Genomic DNA, 24,501 nt, shown 5'->3' with positions numbered 1-24,501 from the left:
TCCTTGGTGTATTAGGCCATTTTTGTGTTGCTACAAAGAAATCCACCTGGCTGGGCACCTGTAATCCCAGCACTCTGGGAGGCTGGGGTGGGTGGATCACTTGAGGTCAGGAGTTCAAGACCAGCCTGGCCAACATGGTGAAATCCAGTCTGTACTGAAAATACAAAAATTAGCTGGGCATGGTTGCGGGTGCCTGTAATCCCAGCTACTTGGGAGGCGGAGGCAGGGAGAATTGCTTGAACCCTGGAGGTGGAGGTTGTAGTGTGCAGTGAGCTGAGATCGCACCACTGCACTCCAGCCTGGGTGACAGAGTGAGACTTCATCTAAAAAAAAGAAAGAAAGAAAGAAAGAAATACCTGAGACTAGCTAATTTGTAAAGAAAAGAGGTTTAATTGGCTCACGGTTCTGCAGGCTGTACAGGAAGCATGGCTCTGGCATCTGCTCAGCTCCTGGTGAGGCCTCAGGGAGCTTTTACCCATGGCAGAATACAAAGTGGGAGCAGGCATGTTACATGACAGAGCAAGCAAGAGACAGTAAGGTGAGGTCTCTGACACTTTTAACCAACCAAATCTTATGTGAACTGAGGGAGAACTCACATATCACCAAGCAGATGGCACTGAGTCATCCATTATAGATCTGCCTCCGTGATCCAGTACCTCCCACCAAGTCTCACCTCCAACATTGGAGGTCACATTTCAACATGAGATTTGAAGGGGACAAACATCCAAACCATATCACTTGGCTATTCCTTGGATGATACTTGTGTATTTTTGGGTACTTGTTATAGCAGCACCTCACTCCTTGATACCAAAATTTATATTAGTTTCTTCTGACTGCCATGACAAATTACCACAAACTTGGTAACATATTCTGTCACATTTCTGGGGTCCAGAATTCTAAAACCAAGATGTCAATAGGACCTCAGTCCCTCCATATGTTGTAGGGGACATTCTGTTCCTTGCCTCTTTCAGCTTCTGCTGGCAATCCTTGACTTGTTGAGTCACTCAAATCTCTCTCTCTGTCTTCACATCACTTTCTCCTCTGTGTCTCTCTGGGTGAAACCTCTGCCTGGCTCTCTTTTATAAGGATACATGTGATTTAGGGCATTTGGGGCTTATCTGGGTAATTCAGGGTAAATGTCTCCTCTCAAGATCCTTCATCACATCTCTTGCTTCAGAAGGTAATATTCACTGTTTTTCCAGGTGAGGTAATAATCACAGGTTCTGAGAATTAGGAAGTAAATATATTTTTGGAGAACCATGTCTTTTAGCCTGACACAAGGGCTTAATGAGTTAAGGCCAGAAATAGGCTGGGTGAGGTAGCTCATGCCTGTAATGCCAGTGCTTTGGGAGGCCAAGGTGGGTGGATCATCTGAGGTCAGGATTCGAGACCAGCCTGACCAACATGGAGAAACCCCATCTCTACTAAAAAATACAAAAAATTGCGGTCTGTTCCAAGATGGCCAAATAGGAACATCTCCGATCTGCAGCTCCCAGCGTGATTGACACAGAAGATGGGTTATTTCTGCATTTCCAACTGAGGTACTTGGTTCATCTCATTGGGAGTGGTTGGACAGTGGGTGCAGCCCACAGAGGGTGAGCCAAAGCAGGTTGGGGCATCACCTCACCCAGGAAGCGCAAAAGGTCTGGGGATTTCCCTTTCTTAGCCAAGGGAAGCTGTGACAGATTGTACCTGAAAAAATGGGACACTTCTGCCCAAATACTGTGCTTTTCCCACAGTCTCAGCAACTGGCAGACCCGGAGATTCTTTCCTGTGCCTGGCTTGGCAGGTCCCACACCCATGGAACCTTGCTCACTGCTAGCACAGCAGTCTGAGATCAAACTGGGAGGCGGCAGCCTGGCTCGGGGAGGGACGTCCACCATTGCTGAGGCTTGAGTAGGTAAACAAAGCAGCTCAAACTGGGTGGAGCCCACCGCAGCTCAGCAAGGCCTACTGCCTCTGTAGACTCCACCTCTGTGAGTAGGGCATAGCTGAACAAAAGGCAGCAGACAACTGCAGATTTAAATGTCCCTGTCTGACCGCTCTGAAAAGAGCAGTGGTTCTCCCAGCACGGCGTTTGAGCTCTGAGAATGGACAGACTGCCTCCTCAAGTGGGTCCCTGACCCCTATGTAGCCTAACTGGGAGACACCTCCCAGTAGGGGCTGACAGACACCTCATATAGGCGGGTGCCCCTCTGGGACGAAGCTTCAGGCAGAGGAAGGATCAGGCAGCAATATTTGCTGTTCTGCAGCCTCCACTGGTGATACCCAGGTAAACAGGGTCTGGAGTGGACCTCCAGCAAACTCCAACAGATCTGCAGCTGAGGGCCCTGACTGTTAGAAGGAAAACTAACAAACAGAAAGGAATAGCATCAACATCAACAAAAAGGACATCTACATCAAAACCCCATCTGTAGGTCACCAACATCAAAGACCAAAGGTAGATAAAACCACAAAGATGGGGAGAAACCAGGGCAGAAAAGCTGAAAATCCTAAAAACCAGAGCGCCTCTTCTCCTCCAAAGGATTGCAGCTCCTAGCCAGCGACGGAACAAAGCTGGATGGAGAATGACTTTGACAAATTGATAGAAGTAGGCTTCAGAAGGTCGGTAATAACAAACTTCTCTGAGCTAAAGGAGCATGTTTAAACCCATCAAAAGGAAGCTAAAAACCTTGAAAAAAGACTAGACGAATGGCTAACTAGAATAAACAGTGTAGAGAAGACCTGAAGTGACCTGATGGAGCTGAAAACCATGGCAAGAGAACTTCATGATGCATGCACAAGCTTCAATAGCCGATTTAATCAAGTGGAAGAAAGGGTATCAGTGATTGAAGATCAAATTAATGAAATGGGGTGAGAAGACAAGTTTAGAGAAAAAAGAGGAAAAAGAAATGAACAAAGCCTCCAAGAAATATGGGACTATGTGAAAAGACCAAATCTATGTTTGATTAGTGTATCTGAAAGTGATGGGGAGAATGGAACCAAGTTGGAAAACACACTTCAGGATATTATCCAGGAGAACGTCCCCAACCTAGCCAACATTCAAATTCAGGAAATACAGAGAACACCACAAAGATACTCCATGAGAAGAGCAACTCCAAGACACATAATTTTCAGATTCACCAAAGTTGAAATGAAGGGAAAAATGTTAAGGACAGCCAGAGAGAAAGGTTGGCTTATCCACAAAGGGAAGCCGATCAGACTAACAGTGGATCTCTCGGCAGAAACTCTACAAGCCAGACGAGAGTGAGGGCCAAAATTCAACATTCTTAAAGAAAAGAATTTTCAACCCAGAATTTCAGATCCAGCCAAACTAAGCTTCATGAGTGAAGGAAAAATAAAATCCTTTACAGACAAGCAAATGCTGAGAGATTTTGTCACCACCAGGCCTGCCTTACAAGAGCTCCTGAAGGAAGCACTAAACATGGAAAGAAACAACTGGTACCAGCCACTGCAAAAACAGACCAAATTGTAAAGACCATCGATGCTATGAAGAAACTGCATCAGTTAATGGGCAAACTAACCAGCTAACATCATAATGAAAGGATCAAATTCAAACATAACAATATTAATCTTAAATGTAAATGGGCTAAATGCCCTAATTAAAAGACACAGTCTGGCAAATTGGATAAACAGTCAAGACACATCAGTGTGCTGTATTCAGGAGACCCATCTCATGTGCAGACACACACAGAGGCTCAAAATAAAGGGATGGAGGAGGATCTACCAGGCAAATGGAAAGCAAAAAAAAAAAAAAAAAAGCAGGGGTTGCAATCTTAGTATCTGATAAAACAGAGTTCAAACCAACAAAGATCAAAAGAGACAAAGAAGGCCATTACATAATGGTAAAGGGATCAGTTGAACAAGAAGAGCTAACTATCCTAAATATATATGCACCCAATACAGGAGCACCCAGATTCATAAAGCAAGTCCTTAGAGATCTACAAAGAGACTTAGACTCCCACACAATAATAATGGGAAACTTTAATGCCCCACTGTCAATATTAGACAGATGAATGAGACAAAAGGTTAACAGGGATATCCAGGACTTGAACTCAGCTCTGCACCAAGCAGACCTAATAGACATCTACAGAACTCTCCACCCCAAATCAACAGAATATATATTCTTCTTAGCACCACATCGCACTTATTCTAAAATTGATCATACAATTGGAAGTAAAGCATTCCTCAGCAATTGTAAAATAACAGAAATCACAACAAACTGTCTCTCAGAACACAGTGCAATCAAATTAGAACTCAGGATTAAGAAATTTACTCAAAACTGCACAACTACATGGAGACTGAACAACCTGCTCCTGAATGACCACTGAGTAAATAACGAAATGAAGGCAGAAATAAAGATGTTCTTTGAAACCAACGAGAACAAAGACACAACATACCAGAATCTCTGGGACACATTTAAAGCAGTGTGTAGAGGGAAATTTATAGCACTAAATGCCCACAAGAGAAAGCAGGAAAGATCTAAAATTGACACCCTAACATTACAATTAAAAGAACTAGAGAAGCAAGAGCTTACACATTCAAAAGCTAGCAGAAGGCAAGAAATAACTAAGATCTGAGCAGAACTGAAGAAGATAGAGACACAAAAAACCCTTCAAAAAATCAATGAATCCCCGAGCTGGTTTTTTGAAAAGATCAACAAAATTGATAGACTGCTAACAAGACTAATAAAGAAGAAAAGAGAGAAGAATCAAATAGATGCAATAAAAAATGATAAAGGGGATATCATCACTGATCCCACAGAAATACAAACTACCATCAGAGAATACTATAAATACCTCTATGCAAATAAACTAGGAAATCTAGAAGAAATGGATAAATTCCTGGACACATATACCCTCCCAAGACTAAACCAGGAAGAAGTTAAATCCCTGAATAGACCAATAACAGGCTCTGAAATTGAGGCAATAATTAATAACCTACCAATCAAAAAAAGTCCAGGACCAGATGGATTCACAGCCGAATTCTACCAGAGGTACAAAGAGAAGCTGGTACCATTCCTTCTGAAACTATTCCAATCAATATAAAAAGCAGGAATCCTACCTAACTCATTTTATGAGGCCAGCATCATCCTGATACCAAAACCTGGCAGAGACACAACAACAAAAAAAGAGAATTTTAGACCAATATCCCTGATGAACATCAATGTGAAAATCCTCAATAAAATACTGGCAAATTGAATCCAGAGGCACATCAAAAAGCTTATCTACCATGATCAAGTTGGTTTCATCCCTGGGATGAAAGGCTAGTTCAACATACACAAATCAATAAATGTAATCCATCACATAAACAGAACCAATGACAAAAACCACATGCTTATCTGAATAGATGCAGAAAAGGCCTTTGACAAAATTCAACAGCCCTTCATGCTAAAAACTCTCAATAAACTAGGCTTTGGTGGAACATATCTCAAAATAATAAGAGCTATTTATGACAAACCCACAGCTAATATCATACTGAATGGGCAAAAACTGGAATCATTCCCTTTGAAAACTGGCACAAGACAAGGATGCCCCTCTCACCACTCCTATTCAACATAGTGTTGAAATGGCCAGGGCAATCTGGCAAGAGAAAGAAATAAAGGGTATTCAATTAGGAAAAGAAGAAGTCAAATTGTCCCTGTTTGCAGATGACATGATTGTATATTTAAAAAACTCCATTGTTTCAGCCCAAAATCTCCTTAAGCTGACCAGCAAATTCAGCAAAGTCTCAGGATACAAAATCAATGTGCAAAAATCACAAGCATTCCTATACACGAATAGCAGACAAACAGAAAGCCAAATCATTAGTGAACTCCTATTCACAATTGCCACAAGGAGAATAAAATACCTAGGAATCCAACTTACAAGGGATGTGGAGGACCTCTTCAAGGAGAAATACAAACCACTGCTCAACGAAATAAAAGAGGACACAAACAAATCGAAGAATATTCCATGCTCATGGATAGGAAGAATCAATATAGTGAAAATGGCCATACTGCCCAAAGTAATTTATAGATTCAATGCCATCCCCATCAAGCTACCAATGACTTTCTTCACAGAATTGGAAAAAACTCCTTTAAAGTTCATATGGAACCAAAAAAAGAGCCTGCATTGCCAAGACAATCCTAAGCAAAAAGAACAAAGCTGGCGGCATCACGCTACCTGACTTCATACTATACTACAAGGCCGCAGTAACCAAAACAGCATGGTACTGGTACCAAAACAGATATATGGACGAATGGAACAGAACAGAGGCCTCAGAAATAACACCACACATCTACAACCATCTGATCTTCGACAAACCTGACAAAAACAAGAAATGGAGAAAGGACCCTATTTAATAAATGGTGCTGGGAAAACTGGCTAGCCATATGTAGAAAGCTGAAACTGGATCCCTTCCTTACACTTTATACAAAAATTAATTCAAGATGGATTAAAGACTTAAACGTTAGACCTAAAACCATAAAAACCCTAGAAGAAAATCTAGGCAATACCATTCAGGACATAGGCATGGGCAAGGACTTAATGACTAAAACACCAAAAGCAATGGCAACAAAAGCCAAAACAGACAAATGGGATCTAATTAAACTAAAGAGCTTCTGCACGGCAAAAGAAACTACCATCAGAGTGAACAGGCAACCTACAGAATGGGAGAAAATTTTTGCAATCTACCCATCTGACAAAGGGCTAATATCCAGAATCTACAAAGAACTCAAACAAATGTACAAGAAAAAAAACAAACAACCCCATCAAAAAATGGGCAAAGGATATCAACAGACACTGCTCAAAAGAAGACATGTATGCAGCCAACAGACACATGAAAAAATACTCATCATCACTGGTCACCAGAGAAATGCAAATCAAAACCACAAGAGATACCATCTCACACCAGTTAGAATGTGATCATTAAAAAGTCGGGAAACAACAGATGCTGGAGAGGATGTGGAGAAATAGGAAGGCTTTTACACTGTTGGTGGGACTGTAAACTAGTTCAACCATTGTGGAAGACAGTGTGGCGATTCCTCAGGGATCTAGAACTAGAAATACCATTCCCATAGAAATACCAGTGATCCCATTACTGGGTATATACCCAAAGGATTATAAATCCTGCTACTATAAAGACACATGCACACGTTTGTTTATTGTGGCACTATTAATGATTGTAAAGACTTGGAACCAACCTAAATGTCCATCAATGATAGAATGGATTAAGAAAACATGGCACATATACACCATGGAATACTATGCAGCCATAAATGATGAGTTCATGTCCTTTGTAGGGACATGGATGAAGCTGAAAACCATCATTCTCAGCAAACTATCACAAGGACAGAAAACCAAACACCACATGTTTTCACTCATAGGTGGGAATTGAACAATGAGAACACTTGGACACAAGGTGGGGAACATCACACACTGGGGCCTTTTAGGGGGTAGGGGGCTGGAGGAGGGATAGCATTAGGAGAAATACCTAATGTAAATGACGAGTTGATGGGTGCAGCAAACCAACATGGCACATGTATACCTATGTATCAAACCTGCACATTGGGCACATGTACCCTAGAACTTAAAGTATAATTTAAAAAAATACAAAAAATTACCCTGGCATGGTGGCGGGTACTTGTAATCCCAGCTACCTGGAAGGCTGAGGTAGGAGAATCGCTTGAACCCCAGAGGCGGAGGTTGCGGTGAGCTGAGATTGTGCCATTGCACTCCAGCCTGGGCAACAAGAGCAAAAATCTGTCGCAAAAAAAAAAAAAAAAAAAGCAAGAAATATGCTGTTTTCAAATAAAAAATTTAAAATGGCTTCCCTATCCCTCAACAAAATGTAGGTTTATTTTGAATTTACAGAATTGTTAGTCATGCTGTTTTTTTCCCTAAATTTGAAGCTTCTTTTAAGTTTGAGGAATTTGCACATTGAAGTCCACGAAAGTGTTAATTGGTGATACCAAATTATGAACTATCATATTGAAACTCTATTTTAGAAAATAAAGATAATTAGAAAAAAAGAAGAAAGAATATAAATTGAGGGATTTCCAAGAAGTACTAAAAAATTGGTCTATTTGGTTGCATAATTACCAACAATTCCAACAATTAGAGGACAATTTTGGAACTGGACAAACTTTAGACTCTGAAATGTTTTTCATAAGGCAAAAAAGGGAACATCTCCAAAATAAGATTTTAATTCTCAGAATCTCTTGTGATGACCATTAAAGACCAGAGTGATGAGACTAAAGTTTCCCAGCGAGAGAATTGGTAGGGCTAGAGCACAATGAACTGCAAAGTAAAAGGTAAATGAACAATGAGACACCATCTCATACCAGTTAGAATGGCAGTTATTAAGAAGTCAAAAAACAACAGATGCTGTCAAGGCTGTGGAGAAAAGAGAATGCTTATACACTTACATACTGTCGGTAGGAATGTAGTTCCTACCAATTAGTTTAGCCACTGTAGAAGGCAGTTTGGAGGTATCTCAAAGAACTTAACACAGAACTACCATTTGAGCAAGCAATCCAATTACTAGGCATATATCCAAATGAAAATAAGTCATTCTACCAAAACAATTCAGCACTATTCACAATAGCAAAGACGTGTAATCAACCTACGTGCCCCTCAATGGTGGATTGGATAAAGAAAATGTGATACATATATACCATGGAATCCTATGAAGCCATAAAAAAGAACAAAATCATTTCCTTAGCAGCAACATGAATGCAGCTGGAGGACATTATCCTTAGCAAATTAACACAGGACCAGAAAACCAAATATCACATGTTCTCACTTATAAGTGGGAGCTAAGCATTGGGTACTCATAGACATAAAGATGGCAATGATAGACACTGGGGACTACTAGAGAGGGTAAGGAAGGAGGGGTAACAGTTGAAAAACTAACTGTTGAGTACTATGCTCAGTACCTGGGTGACAGAATCATTTGTGTCCTAAACCTCAGCAGCACGCAATATACCCTGTAACAAACCTGTACATGTACTTCCTGAATCTAAAATGTTGAAATTATTTAAAAAAGGAGTAAAAGGTAAATGAGGGAAAGGATAGTATTTTGCGGGCAATTTTGGGAGAAAACCTAGAAAAGAAAGAAATAGGAGGGTAGATAGGTGGGATACCAGGAAAATTCGTCATTCCTGTTCTCCCTTCCTCTTTTGAGTAGACATGGACAGAATCATATTTATGAGCATCAGAGTAGGTACAGATAGAGCTGAGAGTTGAAAAAAAAATCAGTAATCGATAGGATTATCAATGAAGCAAGGTCTCTTTATGTTAACCCACCTTACAGTGGCAGTTGATGCAATTAACAAGTCTAGTTTCCTTTGGCCACTCTCCATTTTTAAATTTTTTGTCCCATGAGACACTACACCCTCCGTTTTCACCCATCACTCACTGGCTTTTCACCTTCAGTTTCCTTCTCAGCTTTCCTTTCCTCTTAAGAAACACAAGTTTCTCAGAGCTGGGTCTGGGGCTTTGTTTTCTTCTATGTGTGATATGATTGTATGAGCCCATCATGCTCACAGTTTTAAGTGTGATAATATCTTCCTAGTTTATATCCAGGTCAGATTTCCCATCTGAATTGCAGACTTAACTTATATCCAAACAATTTCTGAACATCTTCTCTGCATGTCTCACAGGCATCTCACTCATAGTGTGTCTGAAACAGAAACCTTGACTTCACCCCACTCAACCCAACCAGCTCCTCTGCATTTCCCTCATAATGGCATCACCACCCACCTTGCTGCAGAAATATGGATTCTCATCTAGACTTCACCCTCTTCCTGACCATAAATACAATCAATCCATCAACTTCTATTCTGTGTATTGCCAACAGATATCTCAGTTATAACATCTTTATACCTCCACAGTTGCCTCCCCTAGCTCTTGAGCGTCCACTCTCTTTCTCCAGGATTATTGCTGGAGTCTCCTAACGGGACACTACTTCCACAATTTGTCAGATCAACACCACTCTTCTGTTTAAAATCCTCAGTCAATTTCTATGGGACAAAGTGAAAAGGAAAAAAATCCAAATTATTTAGTGTATAGGACCCCTGCTCAACTTTCCAACTGCCTGTCATTCCACTCTCCCCTCACACACTCCACCTTGGCCTTCTTTCAGTTCCCTGAAGAACACTCCAGCTTTTGTTATTTGCTTAACTTCTAGCATTTTTGCTACCCTTCCCATGTCTTCGCGGCTGGCTGCTTCTATTCATTTAGTTCCTATCTTAAATATTCCCTTCATAGAGATGCCGTCTTTGACAACCCTTTCACATTTTTTTTTTTTGAGACAGAGTCTGGGCTGTAGTGGAGTGGCGTGATCACCGCTCACTGCAGGCTCCGCCTCCCGGGTTCACGCCATTCTCCTACTTCAGCCTCCTGAGTAGCTGGGACTACAGGCACCTGCCACCACGCCTGGCTAATTTTTGTGTATTTTTAGTAGAGACGGGTTTCACCATATTAGCCAGGATGGTCTCGATCTCCTGACCTTGTGATCCACCCGCCTCGGCCTCCCAAAGTGCTGGGTTTACAGGCGTGAGCCACTGCACCTGGCCTACCCTCTCAAAATTTAGCTATTCTTTTATTATTCCCTATTATTGTGTTTCTGTCACAGCATTCATTTATCAATCTTATTTCCTTATCTTCTGCATCCAAAATTTTCTGAGGGCAAGACAAATCTGCCTTGCTTACTACAGTACCACAAGCTTCCAGCACAGTTACACAATAAATATTTGATAAATATGTATTGAATGCATGAATGAATGGATGGAGATGAGATGGAACTTAAAGCTTAAATAGTGGAAGAAATATTTCCCTTTGAGATAGAAAGTACAAAAAGGTGGTAACGTATACAAATATATTTATGCACATGGGATGAGAAGTTGAAAATATTCATAGCTCATACTGGAGGAAGGGTTATCTGTTAATGTAATAGGCTAGGGGCTTGAGGAGAATGGAGAATATTTTGGACAGATACTATGGGCAATGGGAGAGAATGCTAGCCAGCTAGCTAGGATTTCAGAGGGGCAGTGAGCACTTTCCTGAAACTGGAGATGCCAAAATTTTATGAAATTTCAATATATGATTTGCTCCACCAGTGCCTGCCAGCCTGCGTGTAAGAAGAGATAAAGCAAATTGCTGGATTAATATGAGTCTAAGGGATATCAGAGCACATGAGGTAGAAAGAGAATGGGTAGTGAGGTTTGAGAGGACTGGTGTAAGGTGGTTGAATGTTCCGGCATGGGCTCTGGGTCAGGGAAAGAGGAAGTAAAGCTAAGAGGAGTTTAATAGCCTGAGTGAAAGGGAGGGTACAGAAGAAAACAGCTACGGCCTATGACTTCCTCATCTCTAACTTTATAATATAAATTAATGAGAAATTCACATTTCACAGTTACATTTTTTTAATGGTATTTGGTGCTGAAAAAAAAATCAAATCAGTTCTAAAAAGAAAGGATCAATTACACAAATTCGGCATAAACCAACAAGCCCAGCTGTGAAGTCGTGAGAGTTGCTTTATGGTTAAAATTTGGTTGGTCTGAGAAACATCCAGTGACAAAAGGAATTGTATCAGGAGGAGTTAACTAAGCAGGCTCATGCAAATGACTCTTCCTGTATTTTAAATTAGTAGAGTTTTTGTCCTTTTTAGAAGGAAGTTCTAAAAAGTGCTAGACAGTCTAAAATTGGAGGTAAGAAAAATTCTCAGAAATTTGAGAGATTTGGGGAAGACACCTCTAATCACCAAATATCTAATCCTCTATTCCCCCGATTGTGTCATGGTGCCTTAATTTCACCATTAGTACCCTACATGGGCAGATCATGAGAGATTCCACTAGATGCTAATATCCCAGCAAATAAGTAGTACCTCTGCCAATTGTTGACAAATATATATCTTAGATGTGTTTAAAGAATTACAATGAAGAAATTCTGTGGAAGATTATATGGTACAGATCATATTAGTGCCTGGTAAAAGCAATATTACAGGATGGGAAAGAGGGACCCAGAAAGAAATGCCTGAGATTTCCAATACAGAGTTTCAGGGTGTGCCTTGATTTGGGGTGACTGACATGTCAAGGCACTCTGACATTTACAGAGGCCTGTTCTCCTGCATTACTAAACAGATTAAACATGTTTCCGGGTATCTAGCAAAACTAGTGTGCTTGTTTTGTTCAAAGGAACAGTGGGAAACCCCCGCAAAGCTTTCAGCATTTTAAACTCTTACTCTAGTCTTTCATACTGGAAGAAAGGTTACTTGCTAATGTAATAGGGTAGGGGCTTGAGGAGAATGGAGAATATTCTGGGCAGACACTATGTCATCTAGTTGGCATAGGTTGTAAAAACCATTTCAAGTTATCCTACACCAACCTAATTCAAGCAAGTTTCCTTTATTTCAATTTTTCCTTAATTTCTGCCTATATCATGGGAGGAGAAATTGCTGCTAAAGTCTAATTTGAATGCCAGATATTTCTAGGTTTGTAACTTTTTTGAGGCTAAGAAATCACATTTATATTCTATATGCCTATTTATTATACAAATTAGGTATTTAGAGTCTACTGGTGCCATGCTATACTTAAAAAATTAATCCAATCTCTTTGTCTGGGGTGGAATCTAGGCTTAGATTACTGCAGCCAATCCAAGTTCTAAAAACAAATGGGGCCTCTAATGTGGGGAGTTTCACTATCCTGCACTTAGCTGACATACTACTGTGGTGGACAGAAAGACTCTGGACTTGAGAAAGATGACAAGAGACTAAGTTTTTAGTTCATTCTAGCATTTATTGGCCCTATGGCCATGGGCAAGTCAGTTAGGCCCCTAGAACCTTAGTTTCCTCACTTTTAGGATGGAGATTACAATGCCTTCATCACAGAACAGTGGTGAAGATTTGATGAGATAATGGATGTAAAAATATTTTGTGAGCTTCATGCTGAAAAACTCATGTGAGAACCTACGATTACCCATAATGCAAATAAACACATTTTGAGGGAGCACACTGCCCTTTTCTGAAGCAGTCCTTCAATCTGAATCTATCAAGTGCTCAACCATTTATCGAGAGACCCAGAAAGTGATGCGTCCCACCCTCCTGGCTTCTGTGTGCTGAATGCTGAGCCACTAACCTGATTTGAATGTAGCCTATCAAATAGAGAAGGTTCTAAATCATAAGATTGAGGGAATGATAACATTCTCTCATTTCTATGAATTTTTCATTTTATTCCGAGACAGTCAAGATGTACTATGTGGGTCAAGTCTCAGCCTTCACAGGTTTGAACAGAAGGTCAAGGAGAATATTTTCTTAACTTCTATTTGCAATTCAACTACTGCCTTCATGTGAGCCTTCAGGGGCCTTCACTCACCAAGCACTGATATCTCAGGAACATCAGGAGGAGAATTGAGCACACAGCTGAAGAGCTCTGTCTGGGATTTTATTCTTTTCTCCCAGACCTTAGAATTGTTGGGGCTGCTTTCCCTCTCACTGATAAGAAGGTACAGTGATATAAAAACTGTATTTTCATGTTTTGTTCTTTCTAGGGTAGACTATCCATGACATTCAGTCAAAATCACCTGGCTACTAATTCAGAAAATTTAAGTCACACTCATCACTTCTACTCCAAAGTTCTTAGCCAGCTGCGGCTGTGGTTGCCATGGTAAATGTAAAGTCATCAAAGTGACAGGACTCAGGCTTAGAAATATAAGCCACCAGCATAAACATTCACCACTTCAACAATAGTCTGTTTTGAGCAGGAAGCTGTCACAGTGAAATTGGGATGGCAGGGAGAAGAGGAGGAGGTGGTGTGATGTGGCAGAAATAATACTAGGCGGGGATGTTCTGTCTTTCCTGCTGTGTATGACCTTGGGCAAGTCATTTTTCTCCTGGAACGTTGTCTGTAACATAAAGGACTAGATTAGAAAACTTTCAAATCTTCACCTAGTATTAACATTCTGTGGTTTTCTATGCAACTTTAGCATTTACCTGTAAGTGCTTTCCTTTGGGGCATAAGTCCCCTGAGAAAAGGCAAATTAAATTGTTATTTCTATGGTCTTAAATCATTTAACGGTTTCCCACTGGCCCTTGGAAGAACCTGAAGGTCCTGAGTGATCTGGACTCTACTTACTTCTATGGCCTCATTTACGTCCTCATTGCTCTCCTGCAACCCATGTCAGATTTCCCTCGATTTCTCAATGGATCATCCTTTTTACTGCTTTCTCCATTTCTCTGACTCTCTACTCTTTCAGGTTGCAGCTCGAACATTTTTGTTCTCTCCCAGGACAGGTTTAGCTTTTTATCTCCTTTTTCCCAACAGTCCCCTGTGTTTCAGCATCACATTTTGCTGTATACGCCTTGAAGTCAATGACCATGCTCTGATGCCATACTTTGCAGTAGCAGCCCAGAGAGATTTGTTCACTGCAGGGCTGTGGTTATGGCCAAGTTTTAAAGAATCACCTTTGCTTAGTGCTATATAGGAAATGCTTTTCTATAATTTTTTTCTCTGATGAGGTACATGTCATGCAAACTTAATTCCCATCATGCATCTCTTACCCATGTATAAGGAAGAGAGGTGTTTTAATTTCTGCCAATGTCATATGACTATAAGGAAACAAAGGAAGGAAAAGCTGTCACCTGTGGAAAGAATACTAGAATTAAAAATTGGGAAATTTTCTTTTGAATCCCAAATTTGCTATTAGTTTGCTGGGACAATGGATAAATCATTTATTCTTTTACAGTCTCACTCTTCTCAACTGTAAAACATATGGAAGTTAATATCTCATAGTGTTGCTGTGAGGACTGCTTAGATACAAACACACACACAAACACACACACATAAGTCTACATGCATACATATATGCATATACACACATCACTGACTGAAACAAAACTAAGCATTTTCTTTGTGTGTGAAGCTGAGCAATGGAGGGATTCCGCTTTAGCACAGGGCCTTGGCAAGCTAAGGAGACTTGCAGGTGATGATGGTCACTATGTGGGGAGAGTTGCTGGAGGTGGAGAGGGAACCAGACTGGTGCAGTGGAATTATTACTGAGTGAGGAAGAGTCAGAAAACTAGAGGTTGGGTCCCAACATTGGCACTTGTGAGCTGTGAGGCCTTGGGCAAATTACTTTACCATTTGCTCTTTTTTCCCCCCTCATCTGTTAATAAAGAGAGGTAACACTTTGCTAATCTGGCATGGCCACAAGGATCAGATGAAATAATATGCCTGAAGGATGAAAGGCCTCAACTGCCTGGCATGGCGCACCGCTCCTGATTGATAGGCAATGAGCAAATATCACATGCAATGAAATGAACTGCCACTGTCTGAAATATCTGCTATTATCTGAAACCTCAGCTTCCTCTGTAAGTCTCAGTTTTTCTATAGGTAAAGCTGGGATGATGATAGTATCTACCTTGAGGAATTGTTTTAAGGATTAAATGAGAAGGCAAGTTGTGAAGCCTTTGTAAACACTGTTTCCTCATATTGCTGCTTCTCACACATGTCCATATTATCAACATTTTAGAAGCAAGGCCAATTGAGGTGGTACTTGAGTTTGGTATAATATAGCTGTTTTTCCAGGAGACTCTAAAAAGCTCCTTTCATTTCGAAAGCAAACAGCAAAATACAGCTTCTAAACATTGCTATTTTCCCTGAATTTTCTGAACCTTGAGCAAAAAAGTTGTTTCTCTCTTGAGAGGCTCTGTTCTGATTGGATCAGCCAGAAAAGCCCAATAGGAAGTTATTTTCAGGGCCAAGAGTACCAGGGCAATATTACAGCAAAAGTTTGATATATTATGCTGATGGTTAAATTGGGCCTTGTGTTCCGTATATGAAAAAGTATACTTCTTTCAAATTCCTGCATTTACTAACTACTCTCTCCCAGGAGTGTTTCTAGGGCTTTCACAGTATTTAGGAGGAAAAGTCAGGAATTCGCTTTAACATTTCTGTTTTCTATTAATTAGGCACTGTTTAGCTGTTTTCTTTTTAGAAAGAAACTAGTAGCAGAATTTGAACTAGTAGCAGAATTGTGCTTTCCGTTCTTCTCCTCTAATCTTTGTTGTCTTTGTTATTCCCTTTGTTATAAGGAGAGTGGGATAAATAAAAGTATTCAAAGGCCCAGTTCATTGTCCTTTGGCCATATTTCACCTTCATTATGTTACAGTCTAGTCTGAACCCTTTTAACAAGTTTTCTTTTTTATGTCCTGCTCTCCTACATGACTTTTGAGTGAAAAAGAGTACTGTGCTCTAACACACAAACACAAATGCTCACAAATGCACGCACGTGCACACACAAATGAACACATACACACTATTCAAAAGGCACCACTGCACTGCTTTTACCCATAGAGGTGAAAGCAGGAAGTAAATCCTTTTGAATTCATCTCATGAAGTTTTTTTTTTCCTGCCTCCAATTAGTTTCTCAAGGAGATCTCATAGCTTCTCCAATCAATTTTAATTAATATTCTCCAATCACTATTAGTCACAAAATCACGTTCATTTCATCAATTAAGATTTGTGTCCCATGTAAAAATTAAAAATTTAAATTTAATTTAACTTTAAAGTTTCTTTTTTTCTCTCAGCCTGATAAACTTTTAGAAGCTCAAAGTTTGGGAGGATACCTGATCACTTTATTTTCTCTCTTCTGTCTCCTCCCCCTCCTCCTCTTCCTCCTCCAGTAACTCATTCGTTATAGTTTTTGACCCTACTAGGATCAAAATTAAGGTTCCAGAAAGTTTTTCTTTCCCCTCAGTAATTTAGATTGGTTTGTGGCAAATGCATGGTGCTATCTTTTGCTTTTCAAATGTGCCAAAAAAAAACCTTTCTTTAGCTGTGTAGGAAGGAATCAAATTATTGGTTGACAGTCCTGGCTCTGGGCTAAGAGAATAAAGACCCATTTTAATTGCTTTATTGAGGGGCTTGCCAGAGTTTTGTAGGGAAAGCAAAGCATTAAATTAAGCAATTGAGTAACATTACGAGGACACAGCAGTGGTAGACAAGCACGCCAGAATTCTTATTGTACTTTAAAAACTAAATGCTGGCAGCAAAAATTCCTTTGAGTCATTTTTCTCTAAATTCAGATTCAGGAAGTGCACTCTTAAAATAAGTTCATTTTTGGAGTTCCATCTTAACTATAGCTTCAGGCCAAAAGACAGACTTCTCCAAGTAGAACTGCCCTGCATAGGATCACATTTTAGCAAAACCTGTGTGTATGTGTGTGTGTATGTGTGTGTGTGTGCGTGTGTGTGTATGTGTGTTGATTGTTGCTGACAGAAACAAACTTCAATCATTAGGAGCAAGAACTGAAAGGATTAGCTTTTAATTAAAAAAAGATTAAATATGGAACTTTAACTGTCAAAAAAGCATTTTATTTCAAGCAAATTTTATAGGCAAAATTTCTAGGCAACAATGAAGTTGTATTTTACATACGGACATAAAACATTCTTATAAATAAAATAGGCTTTCCTCTCTTGAAAGCCAAAACATTAAAATTAAGAACCAAAACAATAACAAAAATATAAAATAAGGAATAAACACAAATTAATGAATAGATTATAGTGTTAAACAGAATGTATTTGCCTTAAATCAGATTTTAATATCTTCTATATATTCATAATGAAAAATTAAGAAGCCATTATTAATTTATAAACAGACTTGCTGCAGGTTTCATTTGAATTGCTACCTTTTGATTATTTTTAAAGTAATATCAATTTTCAAAAATCATTTCAGAGAAACAAATATTAAATTCACACTGTGTAAACCTATTGCTTCTGAATGTACAGCACTGTGATCAGTGTTAAAGGAGTACAAAATAAAGCTAAAGACAAAGTTTCCTTCAGAAGCTTATAATTTCACTAGGAAGGAAAAACAGACGTTCAAGGATTCAGTTAATGAAGAACACAGAATAAACAGTGTTTCAGTAACTAGGATGCCTGTGTACACTAAGAGTAATTGCAATTTAGAGGTCACAGCTACCTCATGGTCCAGGTGGAAGGAAGCCCCAGTTGGATTCTGAGCAACATTGAATTAGAATGTGTGCAAGAGAATGGTGAGGATGGAGGGAGGCTGTGGGAAGGGACCAGTGAATGAAAACCTCAGTGGATGGTTACAACTGTAAAGGGTGGAGAAGAGCAAAGAGATTAGCTTTTCTTATGCTAAGGGCCCAGCTTGGAGAAAATGTCATGTGCAGGGTGCTATTGCTATACCACAAAGGGGAGAAACATGGGCAGACAGAAAAGGACAGTGTGAGTAACCCTGAGAACAGAAAGGAGTTCTTGTGCTTTAGAAAAGAGGTGTGGGCCGGATGCGGTGGCTCACGCCTGTAATCCCAGCATTTTGGGAGGCCAAGGCGGGCGGATCATGAGGTCAGGAGATCGAGACCATCCTGGCTAACACGGTGAAACCCCGTCTCTACTAAAAATACAAAAAATTAGCTGGGCATGGTGGCAGGTGCCTGTAGTCCCAGCTACTTGGGAGGCTGAGGCAGGAGAATGGTGTGAACCCGGGAGGCGGAGTTTGCAGTGAGCCGAGATCGCACCACTGCGCTCAGCCTGGGTGACAGAGCGAGACTCCATCTCAAAAAAAAAAAAAAAAGAGGTGTGAAATTGAATCTTAACATTTTAGCAATGGTCCTTTGGGACTCCAGAGAAAACGGAGGAAAAAGCAGGTTTGGAAAAGAGAATCTGATTTTAGAACTAAGAGTAAGAGAAGTTGTCCTGGAAATCCCTGCCTGTCTCCTCTACCTTTTTATTGTTGTTGTTGTTGTTGTTTTCTGAGACAAGGTCTTATTCTGTCACCCAGGCTAGTGGCACAATCTTGGTTCACTGCAACCTCGACTGCTCAGGCTCAAGTGATCCTCCCACCTCAGCTTCCTGAGTGGCTGAGACTACAGGCATGCACCACCACCCTTGGGTAATTTTTAAATTTTTTTGTAATGATGAGGTCTCACTATATTGCCCAGGCTGATCTCAAACTCCTGGGCTCAAGGGATCCTCTAACCATGGCCTCCCAAAGTGCTGAGATTACAGGCTTGAGCTACCATGCCTGTCCTCTACTTCTTAATGGTAATCTCACCCTAGCACATCAGCTCATTCATCTTTAAGATGATGTTAACTACCGACTAGTTATTATCTTCACTGGGTGAAGTTGAATTTAAATGATTATACCAAATCTGTGCGCTTTTTTTTTTTTTTACATTTTTTGGTTCATTCTGTATCAATGAGCAGTTGTGATATGACAGTTATGTATGAATTCATCTATAACAGTGGATTTTGGGGAAATGAATAGGTCGATAAGGAAGATATTCTCCAAAACTCTTAAAATTTAAAGGTTGTGGTAGGATGCTACTCCAGCTAATTTTAAGCTAGCCCTCCTGTATTCTTACAGTTAGTTCTCTCTCTCTCTCTCTTTCACACACACGTACTCATTTTCTTATTCTATTTTATAACAATTTCCCCTTATGCTGACTTTGAAAACTTATTATCTTAAAAAATCTTATTGCATGCATTCCTGTAAGCAGCTACCTCAAACGCTTTTTGAGCCAGGCTGAAAATAAATAAAGCCAAATTTAAAAAAACAAAAACAAAAAACACTCCAAATCTTGCCAAACTGATGAATCAAATGTTTTTTTATTGTATTTTCTTTAACCTTTATCTATATGAATACATAATTTACACATATTTATAGTCAAGGTGTTTGGGTAAAAGAACAAAAAATGATTTATCCTCTTTCAAAGAAGAGGGCTACAAAAGGACTGAAAAATACTTTGGGAGGCCCCAGGTCCGGGATCCCTGGTGGTAGACCCCTGAGCGGAGCGTAGCATCCGCCAGGCAGCTTGAGACACACCTATATTTAGCCAAGGTGGGTTATGTGATAAGAGGGAGGAGGCCTGGCCACATGCTCTCTGACTCATCCTCTCAAGCACATGTGTCAATTTTTCCTACAGTTGGGACAACCTCCTTCAGAAGACAGAGCCTGACTGTAACTTTCCTGGGCTGCAATGCTTAACTTCTACAGAACAAAGTATAGAAACTAAGAAGTACTGGGAGTCCCCGAGCTTTCAGTGAGCCACACTAGTGATAACATCGTTATTACTTGCTTTGAGCACCCCCACCCCCGCCACACACGTGCCTTTTCTCTGGTTTGGAATTGGAGCTTGTGCTTCTGTGCAGTGTCTAATTCCTCCCCAGACTCCCTAGCAGCCTGCCGGGTCAATAAGGGCATGTTAAAATGAAACTGCTTTAACGGCTACTTCATTTCCTTGCACTTTGTGTTCAAAGCTGGCATGTGTAATCCTGTGATACACAGGACTTTAGATTAGAGGTGGGCCAACACAATTTTTAGGATCCTTTTTGAGGGGAGATTGGCAAGAGATGGAAGAGAGTGCAGAATAATTTTGAGCATGAATTTTAATCATTTCTCTACAATGACTAGCTTTGTGACCACAGGCAATCTAGCATCCCAGGGCCTCAGTTTCCTCATCTTTGAGTATGTCTGCATTCTCATCAAGGCTGTGATTATCACCAGGGTGAGAAGCGTGAATGGCACAGTGCTTGGTATAAGCAGTGCATGGCTGATAGCTGTTTGCTGATGGCTAAGAGATGGAAAACGACCTGGTTGTAGCCGACATCACAATGAAGAGACTCTTCTTTCTAATATGGATAAAGCTTCCCCTGTATCTGCCTTCTTCCTAGTAACACTGACTAAAATGTAATGCTGACTACCTAGATCACAAAGAAGAATTTTCTGCAGAAGCCAAACAAGGCCATTGTTTACATGCCACATGTGCTAAGTCTCAATCTTGACATTCCCCAATCCAACTTCCTGGCAAATATTGTTTGACTTAGGGAACTGAGTTAACAGTTATTGAACATACGGCTGTTGAGTACCTTCACTTATCAGTGGGCCAAGAAAAAAAATGCCAGGAACCCAATTATATTTGAATCAGATTAAATATCTATGTTTTGATCCACATCTGGTGATATAGTTATAGGAATTTAACTTTTTGAAGGACTGGTTCCTGAAGGCCCATTGGGCAGCTTTAGAACTGCATCACCTTGAGAAAGTGTTGTAACTTCTGAGCGCCCTCGCCAGCTTGTTAAGTTGAACCATAATGACTGCCTCCTCCTTTGCAGGGCTCATATGGAGTTCATCTATATGTATGCAGGCTCTTTGTAAATAGTGAATGTCTACAAATATAAGTGATTATTATTATGCTTTTTATACCTCCTGTAGGTGTTTGCTGGTCATGGACTGATTGACTTTTTCCAACATTATGATTCCTATGTAACTGATCTCCTGAAATGTCTACCATCTCCACCTATAAAGGAGATTAAATTTTAGGGAGTAAAGTCACTTCTTCTCTTGCTATCCTGGTTATCATTACTTATGATTAGGCAGAATTCTGCTGGTTAAGATATGATTCCAGGGAGGCCTGGAAGAGTCCTTCTGTGTGCTTCTTTCCCAAATGTATTCCTGACAAACTTGCTAATAATGAAAAGTTCCAAAATTGGGAATTCACTTCATTGTCACTATTCTAATGGAATTACACTTTAAGCTCTACCATTTATATTCATGTTATTATGAACTGAGTTCATCTAATCATTTTAATAGGTTTTCAACAGAGGGAAGAAAATTGAACATGAGCTAATGGTAGGGACCAAAGTCTCAGAGAATGAGAACTCTGCAACTGCTAATAAGAGAATTTTTGTCTGTGTAGCTGGTGAAATATTTGAATGATATCCAATGATTAATGTTTCTTTAATTCTCTAGGTGACCAAAAATCACACAAAATTATCTAGCAATAAATCCTCTCTATATAACAGCCAAAGCACTTGGGGTTGAGGAAAGAGAAGAGAAATAGGTCTTACCCAGCAGGTCTGGTGTCTTCAATGGCTCTATCCACTGGGATCAAATCGCTAAGGTAGACATTGAAGTTTCCTTCTTTCCATCTTCTTTCTGCCTCCTTCTCCTTTCCATGGGGGACAACTACAGGACGCCCAAACTGCCCTGGAGCTTTGGGGTCCCTTGGAGAAAGTGTCACATCAATTCTTAACACCTGGTGCATTCCACTGTCTTCAGGTAAAAGGGCTTTTATATGACTCTGGTTGTATTCTGTAGGGGGGGCTTTGGCAGTTATGTTGATTTTTGCTGGCTCTAGCCCTCCAGTTAAAGCATGGTTAGTTTGGGACAGTGGTACTCTATGTGGAGCAAGTGAAGAGAAAGACATCTCACTTCTATTCCTGGAAATGTGTTTACTTTGGCTTTTACCCAATACTTTAGGAAATATTGTTTTGGTTTTAGAATTAGAGACCTCTTTGGGGTCTGCCTTTTGCTCTTCCTCTTTGGTTATAATCACAAGATGGCTTTCAGAGAAATTGAGTTTCTTCCCATGAGCCCCTCTAGCTCCATCATCCTTTGGCAAACTTCCCAAAGGTGTCTCATTAATAGATTGCTTCCTTAAGCGATTTGAATTGACAATGAACTTAGGAAAAGGAAGACTCGTATTGGCTTTGTGTTTATTTGCATTGACTTCTTTGCTCTGAGTCTTAGTTTTGTTTAAGGCCATGACTTCCCCAGACTTCGGCACTGCTGTGCTGGCAGGGTGTGCCCTCTCTTTTGCTACTGCCTGTGGTCGCTGCTTTGGTCTATCAGTACTAAGACTGATGGTCACATTCAAGTCCCTTTCAGCTGCTAGTTTTGATGTGTCACTGCTGGGACTATGACTCTTCCGGGGCTCCTGTTTTAAACTGACACGTCCCATGTGTACTGATATTTTGACTACCTGAGTTCCTTTTGCTGCTATGAATGAGGTCTTTGGAGCCCCCTGAGCTGTCATTTGCTTTGGTGTCCCCTGGTGAGAGGAGGCTTCAGGTTTGGTGCCTCTCCTGTCTGTCTTCTGCTTGTTAGGAGTCACAGGGAGGGTCTGCAGATGTGCAGGATGCCACAACGGCACAACCTTGCCCCTTCCCAGGGCATTCTGCATTTTTCTTTCCCTCTGGGTTTGGTCCAAGTCCACTTCAACCTTGAGCACACTCTCCTCAGTTTTTCTAACATTCTCTTTGCCCCATGCCCCTTTCCCATGTCCCCTTAGGGGAGGTTTCATCTCTTTTATGCTGCTGTAAAAAATTTTCCCTTGGTCTGGCTGAACTCTGAATCCTATCCGCTCTCTCCTCACAATGTCTTCCTTGATGACCCGAGTGTTGATCTCACTGAATGAGAGGCGGAGAGCTGCCATGTCAAAGAGGAGCCAGATGACAGAAGCTACAAAGATAAATGCCAAGACTCGCCCACTTCCTCGGAAAAACTTTCGGATCCTGTTCATGGTACAAAGCTTTCCCTAGCAGCCTGCCCTCCCTTAGCCTGCTTACCTTGAGTGGAGAGGGAGCTGAAGTAGCAGCAGCAGCAGCAGCAGCAGAGTTGCCAGAAAGTGACCCCCTCCCCTGAACACAGCAGGAAGCAGCAGTCCAAGGGGAAAGCTCAGTTCCTACCGCTTGTCAGTCTCTGCCTGCGTGGCATTTCATAGCAGAGCATCTGTGCCTGCTTGGCTGGCCCTGGCTAAGTTCTGGTAAACACTGGCCTTAGGTCACTTCAGGAGCAGTTGATTCCAGCCACCGAACAGTTCAACATATCACTTGTCTTGTCTCCGGGAGCCCATGTCCACCTTCCTACAAGCCCAAGAAAAGGTGGGGGCCAGATTGAGACTGCTGTTTCTCTCCTCCCCGTTCTCCGTCTGCACGCTGTAACTCAACACCACTTCTCATAAGGAAAACATTTCATGCCATTACCCAGAAAACTTCATTCAGCTCTCACCTTCTGTGTTATGTGAGAGCATGTGTGTTTAAACGGCAATTAAAGAGGAAAAAAAGCTATCTAACTTGGAGGGCATGTGTTCCTGGTTTGTAACCCCACCTACCCTACTCCTGCTCATTAACCCTGTTGTAGCCAGGTGCCAATGCTCTGCCTGAGGAATTTATCACTGAAGTTAACATTTCAGCTTTAAGACATAACAGCTTAAAGAAGGGGCCTGGTATATCCTCACTTCCAGAGATGTATATGTTTAATTATTTAGATCATTCATTCAAGGGGTTTCAATGTATTTCTTTGTAATTAAGCCAACTATTTTTTTTTCACGAATCCATCTGTTTTTATTATTACATTTGATTACAAATAAACTTAATTTGTCATACTGCTATAAAAGTTTCTAAACACTTTGTTATGGTCTGAATGTTTATGTCCACCCAAAATTCATATGTTGAAACCTAATCATAAATGTGATAATATTAGGAGGTAGGGCTTTTGAAGGTGATTTCATTATAAGGATAGAGCCCTCATGAATGGGATCAGCACCCTTAAAAAAGAGGCCCTATTGCCTTGCCATTCCACAAAGTGAAGACATAATGAGAAGGTGCCATCTATGAACCAGGAAATGGGCCTTCACCAGTCAACGAATCTGCTGGTGCCTTGATTTCTGACTTCTCAGTCTCTAGAACTGTGAGAAATAAATTTCTGTTGTTTATGAG

General features: G+C 40.6%; 1 protein-coding gene across 1 annotated transcript in view; it reads right to left on the bottom strand.

Annotated features, from left to right (window-relative positions):
* GALNT5 (polypeptide N-acetylgalactosaminyltransferase 5) overlaps positions 1-24,164 on the bottom strand; it is a 56,799-nt gene extending 32,635 nt beyond the window's left edge. The window contains exon 1 of the mRNA XM_525944.8: positions 21,850-24,164. Within this exon, the coding sequence (XP_525944.2) occupies positions 21,850-23,303 (1,454 nt within the window). The 5' untranslated portion in view covers positions 23,304-24,164. The remainder of the gene's footprint in view (positions 1-21,849) is intronic.
* Positions 24,165-24,501: the final 337 nt, after the last annotated feature.

This window comes from Pan troglodytes, chromosome 13 (genome assembly GCF_028858775.2).
Source record: "Pan troglodytes isolate AG18354 chromosome 13, NHGRI_mPanTro3-v2.0_pri, whole genome shotgun sequence".
Classification (NCBI taxonomy): domain Eukaryota; kingdom Metazoa; phylum Chordata; class Mammalia; order Primates; family Hominidae; genus Pan; species Pan troglodytes.
The sequence above is the reverse complement of the archived record's forward strand: the minus strand, read 5'-3'. Positions and strand labels throughout refer to the sequence as shown.